At 33.1% G+C, this 26,863-nt stretch overlaps 2 protein-coding genes and 2 pseudogenes across 5 annotated transcripts; 1 reads left to right on the forward strand and 3 right to left on the reverse strand.

The window, feature by feature from the left end:
- Positions 1-501: 501 nt before the first annotated feature.
- LOC143625345 (LIM domain-containing protein WLIM2b-like) lies at positions 502-3,381 on the reverse strand (annotated as a pseudogene).
- A 275-nt stretch (positions 3,382-3,656) lies between these two features.
- Positions 3,657-7,272, reverse strand: LOC143625391 (ubiquitin-like domain-containing protein CIP73). 4 transcript variants are annotated; one of them, XM_077095732.1, is made up of 13 exons: positions 6,559-7,272; positions 6,302-6,419; positions 6,068-6,160; positions 5,844-5,968; positions 5,622-5,768; positions 5,465-5,534; positions 5,232-5,386; positions 4,971-5,135; positions 4,692-4,884; positions 4,561-4,611; positions 4,424-4,492; positions 3,956-4,340; positions 3,657-3,862 (listed from the first exon to the last, which is right to left on the reverse strand). In XM_077095732.1, exons 1-12 carry the CDS (start codon positions 6,709-6,711, stop codon positions 3,985-3,987), a joined length of 1,695 nt encoding a protein of 564 aa, XP_076951847.1. In that variant the 5' UTR covers positions 6,712-7,272; the 3' UTR covers positions 3,657-3,862; positions 3,956-3,984. The 4 variants fall into 4 exon arrangements, with proteins under 4 accessions (XP_076951847.1, XP_076951846.1, XP_076951845.1 ...); XM_077095731.1 differs by having other exon boundaries at positions 3,956-4,361; positions 4,463-4,492; positions 5,844-6,160; XM_077095730.1 differs by having other exon boundaries at positions 3,990-4,340; positions 5,844-6,160.
- Positions 7,273-16,188: 8,916 nt separating this feature from the next.
- LOC143625346 (uncharacterized) lies at positions 16,189-21,099 on the forward strand. Its single transcript, XM_077095699.1, has 7 exons — positions 16,189-16,423; positions 17,362-17,562; positions 17,667-17,789; positions 17,890-17,918; positions 18,107-20,024; positions 20,221-20,358; positions 20,804-21,099. Exons 1-7 carry the CDS (start codon positions 16,346-16,348, stop codon positions 21,044-21,046), a joined length of 2,730 nt encoding a protein of 909 aa, XP_076951814.1. The 5' UTR covers positions 16,189-16,345; the 3' UTR covers positions 21,047-21,099.
- A 1,359-nt stretch (positions 21,100-22,458) lies between these two features.
- Positions 22,459-23,328, reverse strand: LOC143625347 (protein LURP-one-related 4 pseudogene; annotated as a pseudogene).
- Positions 23,329-26,863: the final 3,535 nt, after the last annotated feature.

The following is a 26,863-nucleotide window of genomic DNA, read 5'->3' on the forward strand; positions in this document are numbered from 1 at the left end:
AGTATTACGTACGTGTGTACCATATGGTTCTCGTGTTTTTCAATAAATTCGTGATTTTGAAATTCGTCTCGGAATATATACGAAAAACAATATTGATGTTACAAAATAAACGATACGAGTTAGATGAGTAGACATATTTTAATAAATTATCGTTATTTTATCTTTTAAGAGTACTTTGGTCATTTTACGTAAAAAGTTAGTGTTAATTTTCAAGCTTATTTACAAATAAACCAAACTAGATCAAGATGTTGGTTCGAGCACTAGATGTTACTTAGGTCTTTGATCATCTTATGTGACTTTATTTTTTTACATATATTTAAATATTTAACAGGAATAAGAAATATGTTTATAAAATTAGTTATAGATATCATATTCATCAATTTACTTTGGTTAAGATGTTTATTTAATATTTAAGAAAAAGAAACATGTGCGAATGATACATTATGTAACACCTTAGACAAATCTCACATCAGTCATGAACATAACAAACCATGAGTTTAATTATTCAGCTGGTACTTTCTCTTCGGATATGACTTCTTCCACGATCTTTTCAACAGATTCATTCCTTTTCATGGATCCCACCTTTGTTAGGTTATTGTAGTTACCCTTCTCCTTAAACAGCTGAGAAAAATGTGCCTTGCAAAATAAATTCCCCTCTAAAGCAACGTAATTAGACGGCGTCAGTTTGCAACCTCCTTGAGCGCATCTGAAGCACTGCTTATGGTAAAATTCTCCCTCCACCGTTACCTACATCCATCCACCATTTTACTTACTAGGCATGCGCATGAAGTTGAAAAAACTTAACCGAGACAAAAACCGACGGTTTGCTTTTATGTTTTTGTAAAACCGAACCTACTATTCAATTTTAGTTTTGCATGTAATAAAAACTTTACCGTATTTAAAGTTTTTTTTTTATTTTTATTTTAAGTAGTTGATAAGAATTTAATAAATATGTAACTCAAATATTTTAACCCAAATATATAATAATCAGTTAATCATTAATTAACAAAATGATTTATGCCTAAATTCATTGTTTTAGGCCATGTTTTGTTTTTGGCCCAAAACTTTAAAGCTTAAATTGCAAAACTGAAAAAACAAAAACCGAACAGTTCAAATAAAAAAACCAAAGTTTTGGTTTTTGGTTCGAAACGTGCAAGCGCTTGTTACTTAAACTAATATTTTATAATTTACTATAACTATTAATATCCCAAAAACATAACAAACCTTTTCTATTGGATACACAGTTTTGTGACAAACTGCACATTTATCCTGAGTCCCAGAGAACATTAAAGAGAGTTTGCTAGCCAACTTGCTTGGGTTAGGGTTATTTCCCTACATGTTTAACACACTTCAATGCTTAATATTCATGCAATTATAATATTACATTCTTACGTAATGTTGTGTCTAAATTGAAAAGAGATTGTTTACATACCATTCCATTTGTTTTGTTTGATGTTGAAACCAACAAAAATAAATTGAGTTACAAAAGAAGAATATAACCCAAAAAAATATGTACATATAAAAAAAAGAATAATTAAAAAAACTAAATTGTTGTGAGATAAATACAAATCATTTTGTATTTTACGTACGAGTTTAAACTTGTGCTTGTTACATATACGTTGGTTATGTACATAAAAACTATCAAGCTAATTAGTTCATATATGTTTTAATTTGTATTGTTTACCTAGACATGTTTAGGTTATGTTGCTTATACATGTGAAGGTCAGATGCAGAGTTGTTTATGAGATTTCGGATGTACTGTGTAACTATTAAAATGGTCCTTAAAATATGAAGTTATATGTATACACACACGTATAAAATGCACACGATAATAACTAAAGCAAACTTGGCTCGTTTTATCTCGGTTGAAGAATTAAATAAACCTATTTACCCTTACCTCTGCCAAAGCTACATTAATACTACTTTTGTGTTTAAATGGTAAATAAAGTAATTGAAAAATAACTTTTTCAATATATGTAAAAAAAGAGAAAATTTTGGGCCCCGGATTTTTTGGCCCTATATTGTTACCCACCCGATGGACCCTAATCGGCTAACACTAATATAGAGCGGGGAAGCTCACATGGTATTCTGGAGGCGCCTCCCATCTCCTTGAACTTTTGATCGAAGTGCGGCTTGCAATAGAGTGATCCATCCAATTGGAAGTACCTACTAATCTAGCACATCAAATTTATAAAATTAATAACAATATTCTAAAACTTAATTACATCTTTATTGATGTAATTGATTCTTACTTTTATTTTTTTTCAGAAAAATTGAATCTCTTCAAAAAGTTGGATAGACATTGGTGAATCCGGGATAGTTTATTACAGGAACATATGTTAAGTCGGTCAAACAAAACAAAAAAAACGATAATAACTAACATGAAATAACATAATTTGTTATATGTGACCGAACAAATTACATTTTGGTTCTTTACATGCGATGTTGTAAATTAATTTACGAACGTCTTAGAGGACAGAGGTCGATAGGAAATATATAGAGAGAGTTAGTTCGGCTGAAAGCAAGTAAATTTACACTATGAATACATATTTTCGGGCAAAAAACAAATTAATTTACACTATCGCGCAAAAGGCTGGGGACAGTGCCACCCTGGCCCTTCGTATGGCAAATAGGAAAAGTAGTACTATTGGCACTAGAGCAATATTAACGTACCAAAAACACCAAGATTTACCAATTATTTCTTTCGTATAACTAAAAACTACAATTTCTTTTTGTGTTTTTTGAGTCTCATAATTATACATTGGATCCGCTAATGTGAATAAATGGTGTAACTCAGATTGTCAGGTAAATAAATAACACATTAACTTTTGTTAATCAGATATAAGCTAACACATACCACGAGTTTCCTATTGCATTGGACGCATCTAAAACATGTCCTATGATACGGAACACCATCCGTCGAAACCTATTCGACGAAATGGACAGTCTTATCACACGCCTTGCATTTCTGCACCGTCCCGCTAAAAGACATTTTTCACCACCTTGATCAATATAGACAAACAAACCAAAACTAAAATGGAGAAAAAACCTCAACACACAAAATGTAAGTTTGGGAAGCTTTATTATTTTATTTCCTTAGGACATCGGTTTAAATGGTTTGTTGTTCATTAAATTATGAAATTGTGTTATTGAGTGGCCAAGATTGTTTTGGCATCAAAGGTTGAGCTAGATTCATGCTTTGTAAATTGGGAATCAATAATTTTGAGAAATAATAGGAAAACTAATACACATAATATTTCCAATCTTGTAACAAACCTCGAACGTCTGAATTAGAGGCACACAGAATACCCAATTATGGACCAGACCCAGAACCAGTTCCTACCCGTACCCGATCCGCGAGTAAAACCTGGTATTGGATTTCTCCCCGAAGCGGACCCTACCCAACCCGGACTTGCCAGAACCAGTTCCACCTTTACCCAGTCAAAACCCGGACCAACCCTACCCGAAAAAAACTCACAAAACCCTGTACCTGACTATACCTGGAACTGGTGCCTACCCGATCCGGTTCCTGAATATAAATACATGGTTTGGGTACCTCTAGTTTAAATACTATCATACAAATATCAATACAAGATCAAATTTCGACACGAGCGAAAGACTTTTTTTAGCTATAATATCATAACGTTAACCGCCAAAATCAATAATCTTTTTCGGGAAAGATTAAACAAGCATTTTGTAATCCTGATAAGTTAATAAGTTATAGATATACCATTTCAACAATCATATCAAGAGACCAATACCTAATGATTCGGGTAATCTGTACAAAGATTTCATAAAACCTCGATCGTAACTTCATAATTATAAACAAAAAACACTACTGTCATTCCCGCTCCTATTCAGCCTAAAATCGCACAAAAAAGATTTTAGATATTCAATAACCAAATTTTTTGTGTTATTATGAATGTGTTCTTTACTGGGTCAAGAACAAACAAACCTGAGGATCAGTTATAACTTGTAACATCACTAACGCTGTTCACGGTCCATAGAAGGTGGTGGTTGAGACGGAGTTGAAGCAGAATCGGAATCAGAACTAGAACTACTACCACCACCACCACCGAAAGCTTGTGCAAATATGGGCATCATCAGTTGTATCATACTTGACATATCAAAGCCACCATCACCACCACCGCTGCCGGGTCCACCCATACCAGCAAACATGTTTTCCAAATCTTGATCATCGTCAATCTCTTGAGCAGCTTGATCGACTATGTTCCTCATTGCAGGATTCTGAGCTAGTTGACCCAACATATACCTGAACACGTCTGCTAGACCAATCCCGGGTGGGTTTGAAACTCCAGATGCAGCTCCTTCTGGTTGGCCTGTACTTACAAAATAACTAACTTTACATAAACAAATTCGTTTAACGAGCAGCGATTAAACAAAAGATGCTTAGACATGATACCTGCTGAAGCCTGATTTTCACTTCCCGTGCTATCATTACCCCTAGTTTGCGAATTAGTTCCATTCATAGCTACATTCAAAGATGATATTTTACGGTTAGATGTCTGTTAGTACATAAAACGATAGCGGTAATGTTACCTGCTCCATTAGCAGGTTGTCCTTCGTTGACTGGTCCACTTTGACCGATTCCTAGGAAAAACTTACAAACTGTGAGGGACAATGGTGACAAAAACGGTAATTGGCTGGTACAAGTAGTTACATTTACATACCTGAACGGATATGAACATTTATGTTTCTTGGAACAGCACCCATACCAACAGGACCGAAATCCATAGAACTGACGCCAATAGCATTACCACCAAACAGTGAATTAGTTTGTAGAGGAAAGGGCTGAACCATAATAGGATTAGGCCCGGATGAAGATATGTAAACAGCAGGTCCAGCACGTACAGATGATTCAGCCTGCAACATGCAAACCCTAATCAATTTCAAACCAAAAATATCATCTAATGACGATAGTAATAATAAAAGAAAAAAAAGTGGCATACAGGAGACCGTCCGATACGCAAAGTCATCATTGTACGACCGAGCTCAAGCAGAAGAGAGCCTAAATGTAGCATAGCAAGCCCTGATTGCATTGCTTCTGATTGAATCTGAGCTCTAACCGTGGGGTCCGTGCAATTCTCCTCTTCCTCTAGCCGGCTTGCAGTATGCTACATGTTGCAGCATATTACATATAACAATCAGAACTCAGAAGCACATAAAAGGTTTGTATTCATACTAAAACCAGGTAAAACAGTAGTAATTACAGATAAAGAATCGATAATGGGCCCACTGAGAAGGCGTTGTGCATGTCGCATAACAACTGCAAGAGCTGCAGGTAATGGCACACCACGAGCACTAGAAGGCAATTCAACAGTTGGTGACTGTTCAGCTCCATTTAAAGGTTGATTTGGTTGATACCCTGTGAAGAGCCCCAAAATGAAAACTTATTATTATTCAAAAATATAAAGAAGCAAAGCAATAGTTCATAAGTCAGTACCATTCTGTGACAATGCCTGCTCCATACGATTCATAAACACAGAAAGCGTGCGCAATGAATTAGGAATTGGCTGAAATACACACACAAACATGTAAGACAATAGAGTAAGTTGCAAAAAACAACAGTTGAGGTGGAAAATAAAGTTTAAAACTATTACCACCATAGCGAGTATTGGTATAGCTATTCCCGTTCCTAAAGGATTTTGTGTCCCTTGAGGTGCAGGTTGACTAGGGTCTCTCGGTTGACTTTGATTGTTGACATTAGCGTCCCTAGCTCCAAATGAATCAAAAACAGCTGACATAACCTAGAAGCAAAATAAGAAGTTTTGAAACATAATACCACCAATTTTTAAACAACATTGCACAAAACATCAGCATACCGGACTAGTATCACGGGCCCCACCAAGACTTTGGCTCCCACCACCAAATGTCCCAAATAAAATACTATGTGAAACACGTGCAATACGAGGACGTAAACCAGCAGCATTAGCATCTTGTCCTGTAGCTATAAAAGTTACCACATAGACATTATGCGTGTGACCCTCATTACAATTATGTAATATAACATTATAACTCTTAATATGCCATAAAGAGATAACCAAACCTGTGTTACCACCACTTGCACTTGTTGTCCCAGTGGACGAACCAGAAGAAGGTTGTCTAGCCACAAGATGCAATGTGTGTCCACTTTCAACGTCTATAAATCATCAAGGCTTTCAAGTGAGAACACATGATCTTAACTTCTTTAACATTTAAACCAGTCAGCTTATTTTTTATAAGCAAATTAAATTAATCTGTGTGCTTTGAAACACATCTAGTCATCATGTAAAAAGGATACGATATTCAGAAAGACGATGCTCATCTTTCAGAACCCTGCCCCTAAAGATTAGTCGTTGCAGTGTAACCGGGAGGCCAACATCACTAGCTATTTTCTCCTTGAATGTTGAGACTAACATCTGAAATATTGACAATAATATAGAAAAATAGTCAAAAGAGCAATTTGAGGAATCTCTTTGAATATACGAGCTATATACATTAAAAGCAACACATAGATACAAAATTTAAACGCTTAAAAAGAGGAAGAGAAGGGTATACATTTTTATCAACATGAAAGTCATACAACTGTGAATCAAGTGTCTTGATATGTATGTCCACTGTTGATTCAGAACTTTCACCAGCAACATCGCTGGTGCTCACATGTACATCTGCCATGTGACGGTTGAACCTGATACAAAGCCAAGAATACATAATAAGAACAATCAGAAAGAGGCTGTATACGAACCCAAGTAAACAAAACCTTGTTCATATACGTCTCACAAGCTTTTAACGGACAAGCAAATGGTTTACGACCAGCTAACCGAACAAAATTTCTTGTTCGAGTTCGTTCATTAAGGAAATGAACTCGTTCATGAATGGTTCACAAATACAAACAACGAACGAACACCAATGAACACAAGCAACGTTTTATTTAACTTGGCTAACCAAGAATGGTCGATGTCAACGGTTCCAGTCCAGCTACCAAGTCTGTGCTGTTTTTTTTAACATTCATCTTCATATGTTAACTTTACATACAAATTAATCACATAATACTCATATATATATATATCTTTGTTTTATAGTTAATAACTTTGTTCAAATCTACATAACAAGATTGGGAAAGTCATTAAAAGGTATTAAAAACCTTTTATGAACAAACATAACGAACACATTATCAATCGTTCACGAACGCAACTGACTGAACATAGCCTCTACTCGTGTTCGTTTATTTAGTTAATCAAACAAAATTCCTTGTTCATGTTCATGACTTCATTCAATTATGAAATAAACGAGTTTCCCGCAAAATTCACCGAACGTTTGGTTCCCTTTAATGAAGGAACATAAACAACCAGACAATTACGAACATAAATAAACGAACATGTAACAGACCGTTCACAAACATAAATGAACAAACACAACCTTTATTCATGTTCGCACGTTTCTTAAACGTAACGGACATAACGGTTATAAACAAACTTCCTGCCCAACAGTTCACCGAACAATTGGTTCTCTTTAATGAAAGAACATAAACAAACACACATTAACAAATGTAAATGACCGAACATAAATGAAAGAACACAACCTTTGTTCATGTTTGCATGTTTCTTAAACGAACGAACGTAAACGTAACGGTTATAAACGAACTTCCCGCCCAACAGTTCACCGAACATTTATATCTCTTTAATGAAGAAACATTAACGAACACACATTAACAAACGTAAATAACCAAACACGTTAACGTTCACGAACATGAATGAACAAACGCGACCTCCGTTCATGTTCGCACATTTATTAAACAAACGAAACGATCCATTGCTAACATACGGTCCGTTTACAGCTCTACATTTCACTCTTAACTCTACATAACAACTAATCCTAAACATTACAGTTCCAGCTTTCAATCACACAGCTCAATACTTAGGGTTTCCACAACGCATAACCAGAATCGGCGTTTAAATGAACCTAGCTAGGGTTTTCACGTAAAACATCACCAAATGTTACAAATAAACTGAATAATTAGGTGCGATTGACAACAAATCGAAGTATATGTCTAAAATGAGCGATAAACGTAACATTCACGTCAATATAAGCGTACGATTGTAAACTGTAAATAATAATAATAATAATACATATTATTATTATTAAGTGAGCTGAGATAACGAAGAGTCCGTACAAGTTTATGAAGAAGACTTACAGAGAGACGATGATCGGAGAGTCGTCGGAACGATTGACGGTGTAAACAAGCACGACACGAGGACTGTGTGTTGACTGTCACCTGCTGTATGTATATATATGTATACAACTTTTGAAACACAAAGAATAAATATTATTATATTATCTATTACCTAATATCTAATATGGCAAGTCCTATACATTACAATCTTAACGTACAATAGTTATGCGAATCCCTTTTTTCACGAATTGATTCATAAACTCACATCCTAACATCTCGGAATCATCAATGCATACCCAATTAATCATTGATTCTCCAAAAAAACAGTTTTTGATCGTTAATCGATCATTTTTTTACTTTTTTTCACGAAACCCATTTTGAGCGTTTTAGTTTTGGTTGAGCGTTTTAGGTTTCCGGCTGAGCTTTTTTGAGCGTTTTAGTATGTTTGCCTTGTTTTTTGTCTCTGAGCGTCTCGCGTACCTATCGTACATTAAAACATTATTGTACAATATCTCGACCCGTCTTTTATCTAATATATATATATATATATAATGAAAGTTTGGTGCCGCTAGACGCTAGGCGTCTTATTGTGCCAAGTGGTAGTCCAACATTGAACGAAGTTGGTTTTTTCTTTTGTTTTTTTCCGTATCGTAACAAACATAATTGAAACAAATTAAATTTGTGACGACTTACCGTCACAAAGCCCTAGACTAACAACATTCAGGTTTTACAAACCTTTTGTTTTAACTGTGGTACAGTAAGTAACGCAACCGAGACCGACCGAATTTGCTTTGACTCACCACCGCAACGATCGGGGCCGACAATGCTCAGATTTTATCAGCCCTTTTGTTTTAGTTATGGTACTGTAACAAACGTATCCGAGACCGACCAAATTCGCATCGACTAACTGCCACGACAGCTGGGACCGGCAACGTTTGGGTTTTACCGACACACCTTCTGGTACCGACAATGTTAAGATTTTATCAAACTTTTTTTAGTTCATGTACCATAATAAATGTAACCGAAACCAGCCGAATTTGCATTGACTCACCGTCGCAAGGCTATGGACCGACAACGCTCGGTTTTAACAAACATAAACTGAATAAATGTTGTTTTTAAGTATTTTAATTTTTTACATGTTAATGTTTTTATTTCTATAAATTTAGTTTTTTAGTTTTGTTATGATACCAAACTACCAATCGAAACCATATTATTGCACCGCTAGAATACGTAGGTACATTTATATTATATAATTATAAAGAATAGTAAAGCATTGCTACTATACAAAATTACAAATATCTCCCTATCATGTCAGAAGTTTTTTGTATCGAGTAAGCCAAGATATAATCATATAACTCTCATATACACTTAAGCCTATCATATATGTTTTAATGATGTGAACAATTAACTTATGGTGCACGTAACCAGTCTTCCTTAATGACTTTTTATTTATGAATAAAGACTAGTTTTTACGCAAATAATTAGAAAGTTTATAATGTATACAGAACTCAAAAACGTCGGAATGGAATAACCGTTGCGAATGAATAAAAAAAGGTTAATATTAAATGTCCAGCGAAATGAAATCACTTATTACATAAAGAATCCAAATCTCTCCTCCTCCAACGGCCACTAACACATCTGTATTCTCTTCATTCGTCTTTTTTCTGGCTAACAAACAACACAACATAATAATTCATACCATTCATATGCATTTTTGCATTAACCAAGCACAACATAATAAAATGGTAATGGTTCATTTTTGTAAACCAATCAAAGACTCTTATATTTTTTATATACTAACGGTACTTGATAGATGATGCTATGTGATTATCAGATTCTGATGTCAATGTCTTATATCGAGTATTGTCTGAATACATTGCATAGTTTCGGTCATTGTCATGAACTTATATCATTGCGCTTTTTGTTGGTTTAGCTCTCAAGACTGGAAGGCACAAGTGAACATACCTGCAGCAGATGCGCGTTACAAAACCGAGGTACATAACTACGTAAGCATCTCATTTTTATGCACTTGTATGCGCGTCTTACGCTAATGTTTGTGTTCTGGACAGTCGTGTTGGTTTCGTGTACAACATCAAATATTCAAACAAACACAACATATCATAAAACCAAAAGTTTACAACATAACAAAACTAACTAGTTTTCTAAACATGTTTTAAATAAGTATATAATTGTTATGTAGACATATAAATACATTAATCTCAATCATATTCAAATTTTAAACGTGAAAAAAGATTTGCACATAATAAAAAAATATATATATCAACTTTGGCAAGTGTGTTTGAACTTTGCAAGTGTGTTTGAACTTTGCAAGGGTTTTGTTTTATAATATTAAAAAAAGATATGCAAAAATACTATACAATAAAAAATGATGATTTGGTAGACAGATCTTATGCTCAAAATATCACATTGGGATTTGATGATATCAAACATATGATTCTCTACAAACTCTATAAATAATCAACTCATCTTTCATTAACAAATGCTCACAAGTCACAACCATTTTCGCCAATCAGAAGTCGCCACATAGAATAAAATCACACGAGTTTATGAAACGGACTCTAAAGAGTATCAATATGAAGTTTGTTGCGTTACTAGTTATCGTAACAGCATCGCTTTTGGTCGTGCCACTAGTACTTCCGCCATTGCCGCCTCCGCCCATGATGTTTATGTTCTTTCCGGTTGGGATCATGGCAGCACTTATGTTACTGATGGTGTCACCGGTTGAATATCATCACTTAAATAATGAGTTTCGTTTACATTGTTAGTTTGATATAAATTTTGTTCTTTAATATTGTAATCTATGTAGTTTATATGATTATAATATCATGATTCATGAGTCATGACCAATCTTTTTGATGAATGTTGTTGTAGAATTGAGTTGGATATAAGATAACTAGATAGATTAAACTCGTGTGTTGCGGTATGAGTAGACATGCACAAATCGGTTAACTTAATAGCTGGTTATTGGTTAAAAGGTTAATTAACGGGTTAGACCAGTTAATCAAGTCGGTTAGTAACTGGTTTTCAAGCACAAAACCATAACCGGTATAACCGGTAATTAATGGGGAAAAACGGTTTTTAAAAACTTAAAGCCGGATATTAATCGGTTCTTGGGCCAAAATGAAAAACAAGTCACTAAGCGCTACTTTTTCTGGGTAGAAACCGGTTAGAGAGGGACCGGTTACTAACCAAATAAAGAATTGGTTAGAAACCGGTTAGTGACCAGTTAATTGGTTAAGATGTGCACCTCTAGGTATGTAAAGTTTTTTTTTTTTCAATTTTGATGTGCTTGCTAATAAAATATAGTCGTAATATAATCAATAGGGTACCAAAACATGTTTGTTTTGCTGTTTTTTGTTAATGTAACGTCCAAATCTGCGTGCTGCGATATGTATTAAATGGAAGATAAAACTTTGAAAATATAATGTGTTTGGTTGATTGGTAAGATAAATGAGTGAGTTAATTAAATAGAAAAAATGTAACAAAGTACCAAACACTTTTTTTCTATTTTAAACTAAACATCACAACATGTTTTCAACGTTCATTAAATACAGATAATTCGTTGACAAAGATTTTGACCGAAAAATATCACATTCATACTTAGACAAAAATGAATGTTTAATTTAAGAAGATAATCAAAATTGAAAAGAGAGGTGATTTATATGTACATTTTAACAGAGAAATCTGATTAATTTTCTTTTATTGCATGTTATGATTTCTGGATTCGACAAACATTGATGGTCTAAAGGGGTAGCGTCCATGGTAAAGTCTGGAGGCCTCTAATCTACTCGTTGGGACCCGAAAAACAATTATCACTAAAAAATGCTTATGGAGTTGATTACTGATCTAATGAGTAGGTAAAAATTGCACAATGCCCCTAATAGGGTATGGACTCTAGAAGCTTCTGATCTACCCACGAGACCCAAAAATCGACTATCAATAGCAAACACATGTGGACTTGATTCATGATCTAACCGGCTGGTAAATTGCTCTAACGATAGTGTATATTGCACCATTAGTAGGAACTTCGCAGTTAATAACGAGTAACAACTACCAATTATAAATAACAACCGAGTTTCTATTGACCCAAGTTACTAGTTATCACTAGTAAAAGTAAAACCATCACAAGTACCAAAGTTCATACATGGACCTAAGGCAACAATAAGAACTTTTGGTAACCGCTAAATTATTGCACTATTTCATAAAGCATCGTGTCATTTCAACCCAACATTGTGATGTTTCATTTTCTGAAAACACACAGCCTTTCGTTTATTTCAGACTAGAACCAATTGCCGCTGGCCTAATATATACCAGTTTTAAAACCGATCCGGTTATTTTCATTATTATTATTGATAAAAAAGTTATTTTACTAATATTTCATGAAAATGTGTCTTTGTAATTGGAAATGTGTTGGAACTAAAGTACAAAAAAATATAAATTTTGGAATCAATAAAAGGAATGATAAGTTGTTATCGGGCCTACTAGGACTGTGGTCCACACCATGTGGGTTTAAATATATAACGGGTTATGTGTTAGCCCATTGGTGACTAGCCCATGGCTTTAATGGGTGACCTAACAGGCAACACCTTGTCTGCATAATAATAAATAATAATTCATATGATTTTGTAAATAATTATTTTATATGATTGTTTTAGAAATTGATAAATATATGATTCAAAATAATATCAAAATTATTTCATCTCAAATTAAATTTGTTAATGACTCAACAATAATCTTATGTATTGTGTATAAAATCAATTTTAAGTAAAGAACCATAAAATCCAATATAAACAGTTGTACATTTCCCTGAAAATAGACTAACAAAAGAATCTTTGAAAAATGTGAAAAATCACCCAACCGAATTTTGTATATTAAAATCTCCTAACTTGTAAATGATATACGAAAACGTCGTTAAAGTCCATAAACATGTCTAAATACACGTCTTTTTAACTTTCTCTAAACAATAACACAACTTTTAAATATGGAGGAACATTTTTTACACACCACTCCAAACCTATACCGATCGAATATCATCGGTAATTGTATTGGCACCAGTATCATTTTTCATGTCTTCGGTTTTGGTACCCTTCGATATTTTCAATGATACCAGTATTGAACTGAATTAATCAATACATATGGTATTCAGTTTATACTCTAACTCATTTTCAGTTACAATATTGTTTGGTACCGATCTCATCCCTACTTTTAATTAAGTTACTATAACTCTACAAGATAGTATAACTTTCTTTTCCTTTTACAAAAATTTTGAACACCACTTTATCATGGTTTGATCAATTTATGGTTAACAAGTTAGTAAGTTACTAAATTAAATAGAGAGAACTTAAAATAATAATAAGAAAACTAAACTACTTTTTATGGTATCAACTCTTAGTATATCACTTAAAGCAACAATAATCTACTAAGTATGAGATATATATTAAACCTTAAAACAACTCAAAAAAGTTTAAAAGGCAAAAATAATAAGGTGGTGAGTCTGGTAGAGTATGTTCTGGTCTGGGACAATGATATGACTGCTCATATACGTTTTAATATAGGACTCGTGTTGGTGTTTCTCTGTTTTGGTCCTAACATATTTGGTCCATGTTCCATCTTTGAAGCAAAGTTATTGGTAGATACTACATACACATACACATGATCAAGAGGTCAAGTGTACATTAATGTTTCTGTTTTTAGCCAAATTCTACCCTCCATTTTTCTAATTATGTTCCATCCATATGTCATATATAATATTATTGGAAAAGTCACTTTTCACCTGAATCCCGACCGAAAAGCCCGAATCCAAGAAAAGACTAACCCGAGCCAAAGTAATTTAGGTTGGTTCTTGGGTCTGATTTAGGTGTTTCAGGTCAACCTGAATAAACTTTTAATTTTAAAACAAAATATATTTTTAAGTATAACAGACTAAGCCTTAACCACTAAATTTATCGTAATTTGGCCCTAATCGACTGTTGTCATTCCACATATTATGGATTGACTGTTTATTGTTCCGTTTATGACTATTAGCAACCGTAATCGAACTACCATATCACGCCTTTTTGAAGATGATTATGGCTGAACTTTGTTTTACTCTTCTTTTTAATTGTCTAATTATCAAGCTGTGTTGGTTTTTATTTAATTATTTACGTTAAGAGCAAAAAATAATTTGTTGTTTAATTTTAGCATTGTAGTTTGTTTAATTTTTCTTTTCTAGAATACTCAAAACCCGTAAGACATTTGGATTGAATTTTGGGTCAATATTTAAACCTTTGAAACCCGAAGAACCCATATGAATAAAACTATTATTAAGAGTATTCACAAGTATATAAAATATATCTTTTTAATATCAAGTTTTTAATTTTAGATACATATATATAGTTAGGTTTGAAACTTGAGAGTACCCAGCGTGTACATGCATAAATTTAATGAAAATGTTACATGTGTGACTAACTGACTGTCAATTATTAACTACACATATATTTACAATAATATGCGTACATGAAGTTGTATACATATGTGTTAGACACACCGTTGTAACAAAGAAAAAATAATGACGTAATTAAAGTTCGTTACGGTATCAAATCAATCCCATAAGAGCGTAATATATTCGTGTGTGGGGGGTGATTTTTCTTTGTACGTGCATATAATAATTGAGTTGTCCCGATAACTTTAGTTGACCAGATATATATCATTGTGTCAAACACTATAGTAATATATTTTAATACGACTATACAAGCTCAAAGTTTTAAAGTAAACAATAATAATTAGAGTTATTAGTTATATTATAACCAGAATCCGTGACAGGCACGATGATATTAAAATTATTCAGCAGTTTTCACAACTTTAATATTATTCCTCTGCTTGTTGCGCAAGTTTTGGTAAATCATAATGTGTGACAGACTTAATAACTTACTGTATGATGCAATTATAATTATCCCACAGCTTTTAGCATGTCTCTCTTTCAAAAGATGCAATCAATCATCTTGTACTGCGGTTTTGATTATTGTGTCGGGTCGGGAAATAAAGCGTTGGGTTGTTTAACTCGTTTGATAAATGGATTGTGTTTAGGACTTAGGATTAAACATGTGGGCGCAGTAGCCTGTGTAATCAAACAGATCGACTCAATTTATTACTTTTATAATCCATTATGTACAACCCATCAACCTGATTAACATGTTTACAACTTGATTACTACTCGTAAAACTCTTTTGACATGTTTAGGAAAAACGGTTTAAACAAAATGTGTTATGCGTACGCTGGTTTTAGTTCGGATGTTAATTAAACAGGTAATGTTCTTTGGTGTGGTGGGCAAACCGATACACCATGTATCCAAAATCGTGTCACACACATGAATTTACATGGCATATGTATTTGTTGGTTTATACGATCATTAGTCTAATTATATTTATCTTTTTGAGCAATTATGATTAGACTATATTGGTTTTTGAAACTTTAAAAATTTGGCGTAACAAAACTCAACTGGTATAAAACAAGTTTTTAAAAACTAAAAAAAAAAGAAAGAAACAAAGACCAAGGTTTGACTCGATTCCGACCCCTTTGGCTAATTGTGTCCATGGTTTAACCCGAAACTGTCCAGGACCCATTTAGGCTAAATCCAAACTCGCGGTTTTCGGGTTTTGTATTTCAGGTAATTGATCGTTAAAGATTCTAAGTTGGAGACCTATACGAGCATGGAATGATAAGATATCTTATCATTCCATGCTCGTACAGGTCTCCAACTTAGAATCTTTAACGATCAATTACCTGAAATACAAAAGCACGTATGAAGTACCAAAGTTCTAACAATATATTCAATAAAACTACATAATTAATACGCTAATATATATACAAAATACCCGACCATCAAAACACTCCAATTTATATTTATTTATTTATTAAAAAAATATTTATTTGTTTATTAATAAATAAATATATCAATAAATAAATAAATATATCAACCCAGAGAGAGAAACTGAAGATCTTTTACAGATCTACACCTTATGTTCTTGTGAGCTTTCAAGCTCTCATTCATAAATACATTCACAAGTTCTTCAATGTACAATCTTTCTTTCTTTAACTTTTAACACATAATAAAAATGTCAACTTTATATACTTAAGATAGTGATAGTGAGATATATCATATATAGAGATACAATGTTCAAGTCTGCTAGATGGAGGAGTGACAAGAACAAGATCAAAGCTGTGTTCAAGTTGCAGTTTCATGCAACTCAGGTCAGTATATGGAGTATATGATTTTTCATCAAATTAGTTCATATAAGGTGTTGATAAAATGACTAACGTCTTGTTCTTGAGTTTTTTAACCATGGAAAGAAAAGGAAAGGAGAGGGAAGGATAAGAAAGGGAAGGGAAAGATATTTTTTTTAATTAAGTGTGTTCTTGAGTTGGAAGGAAATTAATGGAAATGAAATTATCCTTAGTAATCATCCCATTTTTTGGAGGATAACTTATTGAGAAAATACATTAATTTAATTCCTCCTAACTCCTCCTACTCCTTTCCTTTCCATCCTAAAAAAAACTCAAGAACACTCATTTTGTAAGCATCCTTAGTTTTCCTTTCCTTTCTCTCCTTTAAAGAAACTCAAGAACAGGGCGTAAGAGAGGAAGTTAGAGGTGTGTATAATTCGGTTTGGGTCGGTTTTGGGTTAAAACTAAACTGAAAAGGTGAAAACCAAAACTTGGGTCGGTTTCGGTTTTGCCATTTGAGTTTGAAAATTTGGACAAAAATAATGAATTTAGGCCTAAATCATTTTATTAATTAATTAATAAATAATTGATGGTTATGCATTTGTGATAATATATTTAAGTTACATTCTTATAAATTACTTAAATAAAAAAAATGAAAATCTGGAAATTCGGTTCGGTTTTTCTTTTTTTAGTACATGCAACACCAAAGTTCTGTTTTTACAAAAATATAAAAAAATATAAAACCAGACAGTCGGTTTTTGTTTCGGTTCGATATAATATGTATTAGTAGGCATTCTCCTTCTAAGAATAACTAATTTATATAATTAATTTTTCATATTATTTCAAAAAAAAAGAGAAATTTAATGTCTCTAAATGTGTTAATTTTCATATTGGTACTTTTATGAAAAATGGTAAAAATATTTAGATTTGTTATTGTAATATGATTATTGTTTTTGTATATGTAGTTAGCATCAATTGGAGGTGATGCATTAACAATAGCTGTGATACCTATTGATGTTGGAAAGCCAACTGCAAGACTAGAAAAAACAAAAGTTAAAGATGGAAGTTGTTACTGGGAAAAACCACTTTTTGAAACTGTGAAGTTCACACAAGATCACAAAACCAGAAAGATCAACGAGAAAATATATCGGTTTATTGTTGCAACGGTACAAATTATATTCATGCTTCCTAATAAAAAATCTTGAATATTCTTGATTAGATATTAGTTATAATGTTATGCATTAATTTTTTTTTTTTTTTTTTTTTGCAGGGTACTTCGGTTTTTGGAGTTGTTGGCGAAGCGTCACTTGATTTTTCGAAGTATAGTGAGGCTGCAAAGGCTGCTTCTCTTTCTCTGCCTCTCAAATATGCAAAATCCTCAAGTGTATTGCATGTGAGTTCTTTTTATCATTTTGTTAATATTTTGTCGGTGGATTGTTTCGTTTAGTCGTTCATGTTTAATGGTTGTATATGTTTGTTTAACGTTAAACTAGGTATCGATTCAACGAGTGCAAGATCAAAGGTAAAAATGGATTTTAAGATTTTATAGAGGTAAGGCTGTCTACATCTTACCCTCCTCAGACCCTACCATAGCATTGCTATTGGTGGGATATACTGAGTACGATGATGAAATTTTAAATTTTAATCATTTCATGATGTCTTAGTTAACTTTTTTGAGGTGTTTAACGTATAACCGTAAAACCGTTGCAGCGAGGTTAATGAAAGTGAAAATGTGGATGAATGTGACAAAGATAATAAGGTTCATTTAAGTAATGGTGATATAGAAGAAAGTATTCAAAGTGATTCTGTTGAAGTAAGTCTCATTTCACACGATAACATTAGCAGAGATCATGGTGCATCGAGTGTATCCGACATCACACTTTCAGGTTCCGATAGCAGCTCGGGACTCAATACACCATGGGAACCCGAACGAAAGAGCACTAAACGGGATTGGTTGGACAGTTCGGTTCATGAGTTAAGTACAGATGAAGAGGGGTCTCCAGAAGATGTCATAAAAAAACTCAAGGGCGAATTAGTCATTTTAGCTCGGCAAGCTGAGGCCTCGGAGATGGAGATTCAAACTCTTCGGAAACAGATTGTTAAAGAGAGCAAAAGAAGTCAAGATCTTTCGAAAGAGATAGTTTCACTTAAGGAAGAGTGTGAAAAGATGAAAGTCAAAGTCAACAGTAATATGTTGACCGAGGGAGGGGATTCGTTGGCTCTCGTGAACGAGCTTAGACAAGAACTGAATTATGAAAAGGATTTGAATTCCAATCTCCGGTTACAGCTTCAGAAAACACAAGAGTCAAACGCAGAGTTGATTCTCGCGGTTCGGGACTTAGACGAGATGCTCGAGTCAAAGTCAACATCAAAGTCAAAATGTCAAGAAGTCAACGCTAAACCCGAGAGTGATGACGAAGATCAAAAGGCGTTAGAAGACATTGTTAAACAACATAGTGGCATGAAAGATGCATTATTACAAGAGCAAAAGATAATCGATCTTTACAACGAAATAGAGTTATATAAACGAGATAAAGACGAGCTAGAAACGCAAATGGAGCATATCGCTCTCGACTACGAGATTTTAAAGCAGGAAAACCATGACCTGTCTTACAAACTGGAACAAAGTCAACTTCAAGAACAGTTAAAGATGCAATATGAATGTTCAACGTCTTACGCCACTGTAAACGAACTCGAATCAAAGATTGAAAACTTACACAACGAGCTTAAATCAAAATCTAGTTCAATTCAAGAAATGGAAACACAAGTCAAGAATTTGGAAGAAGAGTTAAGTAAACAAGCCGAGAGGTTTGAGGCGGATACGGAAGATTTAATTCGTGCTAAAGTCGAGCAAGAACAACGAGCCATTCAAGCGGAGGAGACTTTAAGAAAAGTCAAACTTCAAAACGCTAGTACAGCCGGCAAACTTCAAGAAGAGTTCAGAAAGTTATCGATACAAATGACATCGGCTTTTCGTGGAAACGAAAACGCAGCTATGAAAGCGATGGACGAAGCCGTTCAACTCAGGATAGAGAAACAACACCTTGAAGAGATACTCAAGAAAGTCAAACAAGAGTTTGACCATATCGGGCGCCAATACGAAGACAAAGTGGCTGAACTTTCAAACCAGGTTGAAAACTTATCACAAGAGTTAGTACATCAAAAAGCTAGTTATAACACCATGATAGAGGATCTTGATGGTGAGTTAAGTGACCGTGAAACCGAGATTCGTTTAGTGAAGGTGGAACTCGAGAGTTTGGAGAACGAGTTTCGAGATTTGAAAAAGGTTAAAACTGAGAAAGATAATGAAGTTGAGAGGCTGAAAATAGAGATAGAGAGGCTAAAGTCAAGATGCAATGACATGAAGCAGTTTTGTAAAGAAAACGAGTTAGAGAAGGAAAATTTGAAAAAACAGTTATTTCAGTTAAAAGGTGATCTCAAGAAGAAAGATGAAGTTATTAGTAGTATGGAGAAAAGGGTCAAAGAGGGAAGCAAACCAATGCCAAAAAATAATAATAATAATAATAATAATAATAATAATAATAATAATAATAGTAATAAAACCGCTCCTGTTTATCGCAGCCCGAAAGAGGTCAACGGTTTGAAAGAAAAAGTCAAACTGCTTGAGGTGCATTTTCTAACTCATGTCTCACAATCTGTATTTCATTGTTATACTAGTATTTCATTGTTACATGTATTAAAAATGTAGACTTTAGATAAGTTTTTACTTTAAGGTAAAAAGTAACTTCAAATTAACCCGTTCCTAAGTAAATGAGTTGAAGTTGTGTATGTTTGTGCTAATTTTGGAAGTTTGTTATAAACAGAATCAAATAAATCTCAAGGAAATTGCATTAGAACGCGCCGAAGCTTTATTCTTGGAGAAAGAAAAAGATCTTATGCGTAAAATTGAAGACTTGGAAAGACGAGTAACGGATCTTGATCAAAACATTGAGAATCCACAGGTAACTATTTAACATGACACGGTTTATGATAGGGGGTGTGCATGGGTCGGTTCGGTTTTGGGCTAAAACTGAACAAAAAAACGAAATGTCAGTTTTTGACTTTTTGGTTTGGATTATGTTCCGTATTCTAAAATTTTGGGCCGAAAAAATAAAATTGACCAATAATATTGAATTTGGGCCTAACTTTTTTTTATTATACATTTGGGCTAAAACATTTAGGTTAAACTATATATTAAGCTATTATAAATTACATAAATTTTGAAATAAAAATAATAAAAAACTATACGTTCGGTTTGTTTTTTACGAAAACATAAAGCCAAACCGTCAGTTTTTGTTTATTTCCGTCTGTTTTTTTTCAGTTTCATACTTTCATACACATCCCTAGTTTTTGATAAAATGTTCAAAAAATGTGACATGAATGATTAATTATAGTTTTCAATCACAGATATCTACAGCTCAAAATCCAAACCCTGCCACTGGACCCGACGGAAAACAAGAAACGTTTAAGGCGTCACCAGACGTAACGGAACTATTAAATAAAAACAAGTGTATGGAAGTAGAATTAAAGGAAATGCAAGAAAGATATTCAGAAATAAGCCTAAAGTTTGCAGAAGTAGAAGGTGAAAGACAACAACTTGTAATGAGTCTTAGAAACCTCAAGAATGCAAAGTTGATGGTACAAAGATAATTTGCATCATGCTAAATAATAATAATAATAATATGTAAATTGGTATAAATGGTTTTTTAGTGATATGTGTTTGTTTTTCTTTATTATTATTATTTTTGAACTTTAGAAGTTTGATGTAAAACTAGGTTCAGTAACAATATGAAATGAGTTTCTTGTTTCTCTCTACATTAGTAATAATATATTAAAAGCATTCAAACGATTACAATAAAGTGGCTACGTAAACGGGCATTGCGTCACAATCAATCAGTCACATTTTAATTAACAAAACAAATCCTACTAAAAACAAAGCTTTGGATTTTAGGTGTAAAAATTACTATACATGACCAATTGAACCCTATTCAACTCATAATTATCGTTTTATATTTCCTAAATCTTTGTTACTAGTTATTTCAAAAATTACTATACACGACCCACTGAACCATGTTCAACTCATAAATATCGTTTTATAATTCCTTAATTTTTTGTTACTAGTTATTTAATATTTCTTTTATTCAACTCATACAACGGTTTCTTACCTAGCTTGCTATTAAGTAATATAAGTAATAACAAATTATTACTTATATCCCTAGATACAAACAACCTTTAACATAAGAAATGTTGTTACACTAACACAAGAGTAATTATTATTACACCGTTTCAGTTTTATGGTGTAATTAACTCTACTTCAAATTAGAACAATAAAAATTACTATAGTTATTTATATGTTTAACAGATAAATCTGATCTCCTATTAACATGTATGAAGGTTGTAAGAATTTATAATGGTCACTAGCTATTATAACATTGGTTATTAACATGGGATGTGTTATTAGTGCATGTGTTATAACTTGTGATAACTTGTTAGTAATATAATGTAAGGATGTCAACAAACAAGTTTGTGAAATATTATTATTATTATTATTGTTATAAAAGTATAGTTATAAACAACTATTTATCCAATAAATAATAATAGATCAAGAACACATTTAAAACAAAGAACTTCATATATTCATATAAGGGAGGTGCACCCACGTCATGCACACTTTTTTGTCTCTTAAAAGTACTTTTGATTATATAAGTCATAATAAAAAATATAAATATAAACTTATTGCATGCAACTATTAACAATTTGAATGGATAACCGACTAACAAAATGGACTACGAATAAAACCAAAATAAATTTCATCATTCATGTAGCAAACTTTGATTCGATATTAAAAAAAACATATAGATAATAGAATTAAGACGTGTGGACGATATACAGATAGGATAAAAGATTATAGAAACAAGTATCAGATACTTCATAACACATTAAAGAATTTTTACCAGTATCATGCGACATGTTATTAGTAAGCGAGCTCTCCTTTGGTTAGTTTACACATACAAGTGCATGTATTCTTTTTTGTATAAACACCAAAACTGACAAACTATCATCTACATTTTGTGACAAATTAATCCAAGTATCGCTACTAAAGCCATTACGAATATATGGTCTACGTGTGGCTCAATGATCACCCACAAAACGTCTTCACCTAAAGCAACGCCTGAAAATGATAGTTTTCTTTGTATCTGCATCACGAAAAGAAAAACCAATTATTATTTATAATATAGAAATAAAACGTGACACATGTAAACTTAAAATTTAATTAATCAAGTCTCACCACGGCCATAATTTGTCCTTCACCACCAACTATCCTGAACTCAAAGTCATGAATCGATCCTTCAATTCTATGATTCATGCTACTTATACTTTGTGCTTCGTTTGTTCCAATCAAAACATCATAAACCGAGTCATGATTGAAAAAGCCCAGACTTTTTCCGACTTTAAACCATGGTTTGCAAGAATCTTTATCATTATAACAATCCCATAGCCCGGACCGCAATAGTTTCTATAACATGGTTTGGAAAACAAAGTCATTTGGTTTCAGTATCACTTAAATAAAACCCTAATTCGTATTAAATTAAAATTCTTTTTAATACATAATGAAAACAATATGTCACAATTCTAAGTGATCATAATTCATATATAACATTTTGAAATTGAAATTAAGTTAATAATCATAAAATCGAATGTACCTTTCGAAGTATTGTGCACACGATGTTTCCACGAAGATCCATCAAATAAACTTCGCTTCTACACTTGCTATCGTAATTATCTATACGAAAAACGACTTCTCCATTGGAATTGTAAACCGTATACCCGTTTGAGTTTAGCACGAGTGATTTCATCCATATGGTATATGTTTCTCTTTGGATTGAACATGAAGAAGATGAAGAAGGTACACAAGGATGTATTTTAGCCATTTTAGGAAGAGAATTAGGTATTTCATGTAAGCATCAAGTAGCATCTATATAAATATAACTTCCAGAAATACAAGTGATGGGCTTCAACTATTAACAATATAAAATTGACAACATTTAACTTGCACTTTTTAGTTTCAATTAATATATAATAGAGAATATTTTTAGAAAATTGAGTTTGAAATCAAACTTATTAGCTTTTGATATTTTATAGATATTTATGTTAGTTGTCTAGCAGTTATCATTATATTGTATGCTAAATTCAACTTTGTACTATATTTGATTTTTATTTCATGAATAACAATTATCTATAATATCATGCATAATAAATAATGTTTCTTAATGCTTTTTTCAATCATTACCATTTCAAGATTACATATAAATATTATTGTATAAATGTTTATGTTCGTTACGCTCTTACAATGCTCGGGATGATATAGAAGCTTTATCTGCCCATTGAAGAGGTAGGTCCCAGCAGAGCCCAGTTGGTCCCGCAAGACTCACCTTGAACAGGGACGTCGGCGCAAAGACCATCTGCTCCCGCAGGACCCACCATGCTCATAGAACCTTACGCGCAGTACGCAAGCTGTACACGCAGGGAAAGCCTCCCAATGGTGAAGTACCCCGCCTGTTCCCGCAGTTGCGGATACAAGCCATCAGGGAAGGCTACCCGCAGACAGCAGGGCTACACGCACAAGACAATAGATACTTCAGTAGTCACATGAAGGAATGAGCAAGGCATGAACAATCCCGCCTAAATGAGCCAGTCTGTATGATTCTGAAAGATCTTTTGTACTATACTTACCAAGGTATGGATAGGACAGACGATCTGACCAGAACAACCCATGAGCCAATCACAGGGTGACATCTCACCGACAACAGTGCGAGGATGAGCACCCTCTAGTACTGTTTGTCACTATTAGCCGCTGCCTACTCACCAACCCTTACTGTGGGACATGCGCAGCCTACAGTTGGTGGAATAGTGTTACTATTGGCCGTAACCTTTTCACCAACCAGCATGGCCTGCGTACAATCCACAGTAGGTGGGACGTGCATAATCTACAGTTGGTGGAATAGTGCAGCCGACTTTATCACTGTTGGCCGTAACCTACTCACCAACCAGTATGGCCTGTGCATAGTCCACTGTTGGTAGAACAGGAATACTATTCAGCCGGCTGTACCTGCTTGGAAACCTACCTTCGGCTATAAATACTCCAACATCTCGGAATGGTAAGAGCATCTGCTATCCAGTTATCTAACAATCTCTTAATATACACTTATATTCAGAGCAACCTAGTCTGATTCTCACGCCGGAGGGTGGTCACAAGGAGGAACCCCCCCTTCTCAGTGACGAGCTTACGGTGTTTGTTTTGCAGGTCTCCTGAAGAACAGCCTTCTCAGCTAGACCTCATCCGTGGGAAACATTACTTAACCCCCAGATTATCTATAATCTGTACCGGGTCACCTAGTGTTTCTTCACCCATATAATGCCAAATGCTCCATAATTTGTTTGTTTTATTTGAAGCTAGTTGCTTCTATTTGTTTTATTTGAGTTGTTTATACTTTATACATAACAATGTTTACATAGTTTAATACCTTGGAGATAAAGGAGGGCTTAATAATCTATTTAATTGTGGAGAGTGAGTCTTTACATCATCTTATGTTTTAATTTATGTTTGGTGGGATGCTTATCCTTCCAAAAGGACTTGTTAGGACATGTCTAATGATATCCTATTATAATTTTAATTAGTGATTTATATATCTAGGGTGAGGTTACTGTACAATAATTGTTTAACGTACGATAGGTACGCGACACACTCAAAGGCAAAAAACAAAAACGCTCAAAGGCAGAAATACCAAAATGCCCATCCAAAACCTAAAACGCTAACGGTTTTCATGAATAAAAGTAAAAACCGATCGATTAACGATCCAAAACTATTTATTTTGGTGAACCAATGATTAATTGGATATGTATTGATGATTTCGAGATATTGTGATGTGATTTCGTGGATCGATTTCATAAATATAGGTATTCTTGTACCTAATGTACGTTAAGCAATTATTGCATTATATCTTTTCTTTATATATCTAAACAATATATATCTATACATACATATCTTATATATATGTAATAATAAATTATTTAATTTTATGTATAAACCTCTCAAAATTAGTTTAGAACAATTATAATATGATCATTCTAAATATATTGATAATTGTACAAACGAAAGAACTAAAACTTTAAGGCCTAGTTAAAATAAATAAGATGGTATATATATAGCTTGATTTTAAATATACAAAATAAAGCATTTTTCAAAATATACATGAATGTATAACTCTTTAGATGGACAATATGACTTATCACTTAATGTAAAGAGTAATATAATAATATCTGAATTTGACTAGCTATATGATTGCAAAGTTTTGGTTTCATATGTATGTACATAGAATATGAAGGACTTTTACTAGATTTTCATGTCTTTTGATACAAGGGAACACCTCTATTACAAGTGACCTTTCATGTAACACTTTAGGCACTAACGTTAAACAATGTCTGCTGCATGGGCCATGCATGAATCATCCATCATATACACAGATAATACACTTTAGCGGCAGATATTGAAGAAAAGTTGCTAGATAACGCGAGGTAAAAAAATTGTTAAGAAGAGCTGATACATAAAACGAAGAAGGAAAAGTAAATTTTGCACTAAATGTGTACTTTGCCAAGTAATCCGTCCCTACTGTGAATTACTAGTTCGTTAAATATATTATAACATGGATTTCATTTTTCAAATACAATGAACTCAAATTGCATGGCATAATTTCCATACCTAACCTCTTTCGGTATTTCAATCTCTAGATGTTATATACTGTGACACAATTCTAAAAAAACTTGGAAATTAATAATTCTTTTTTAAATCGTAAGATAATAATATGTAGTGAAACATACATTAAAATGAGTAACACATATATTATGTATAATATTTAAAGGAATAGATAAAAATATTTGTACGATTTTTTTTAAGTTCTCTTTTTATCAAAGTAAAACACACACACACATAAGAATGAGATCTCGTACAAATACTTTTAATATGTGAACATAAGAAACACTGGCCGGAAGTTTTGAACTAAAATAATAATAATTACTTTAATTCAAAATTATAACGGAATACTTAATTACTTCAATTATTTTTATACTTCTTACGTTCAAAGTTATTTGTATATGATCATAACACTACATCATAAAGACAGGCTAGAGTCGATAAGACACACATATATCTTGAAAAAATAAATGAAGAGAACTTCATGACTTCTCTAGTTAGTAACATTTATTTATAGGATCACATGTTTTTGATGTTTTAGAGGTTGTTCCAACACACAAATTTTTTCAACGGCTCTCTTTGTTGGACCGAAACCAAATAATGAAGTTGACTTTCAAAATGATTTTAATTAACATAATACTTATTATTAATATTATCAATATTATTATTGAAACTTAAAACAGAATAGTGTTTGTACACACTTTAGAGCATGTCTA

The sequence above is a fragment of the Bidens hawaiensis genome, unplaced genomic scaffold, assembly GCF_021521415.1.
Source record: "Bidens hawaiensis isolate Kalapana, Puna unplaced genomic scaffold, B.hawaiensis_p1.1 tig00004105_1, whole genome shotgun sequence".
Taxonomy (NCBI): Eukaryota; Viridiplantae; Streptophyta; class Magnoliopsida; order Asterales; family Asteraceae; genus Bidens; species Bidens hawaiensis.

Coding starts and splice junctions, on each gene's coding strand:
- LOC143625391 (XM_077095730.1), bottom strand. CDS start 6,711: ATGTATTCTTGGCTTTGTATCAGGTTCAACCGTCACATGGCAGATGTA. Junction 6,420..6,558: donor ACTTTCATGTTGATAAAAAT/GTATACCCTTCT, acceptor TCAATATTTCAG/ATGTTAGTCTCAACATTCAA. Junction 5,769..5,843: donor GGGCCCGTGATACTAGTCCG/GTATGCTGATGT, acceptor TTTTGCTTCTAG/GTTATGTCAGCTGTTTTTGA.
- LOC143625346 (XM_077095699.1), top strand. CDS start 16,346: ATGTTCAAGTCTGCTAGATGGAGGAGTGACAAGAACAAGATCAAAGCT. Junction 17,790..17,889: donor AATCCTCAAGTGTATTGCAT/GTGAGTTCTTTT, acceptor ACGTTAAACTAG/GTATCGATTCAACGAGTGCA. Junction 20,025..20,220: donor AAAAAGTCAAACTGCTTGAG/GTGCATTTTCTA, acceptor TGTTATAAACAG/AATCAAATAAATCTCAAGGA.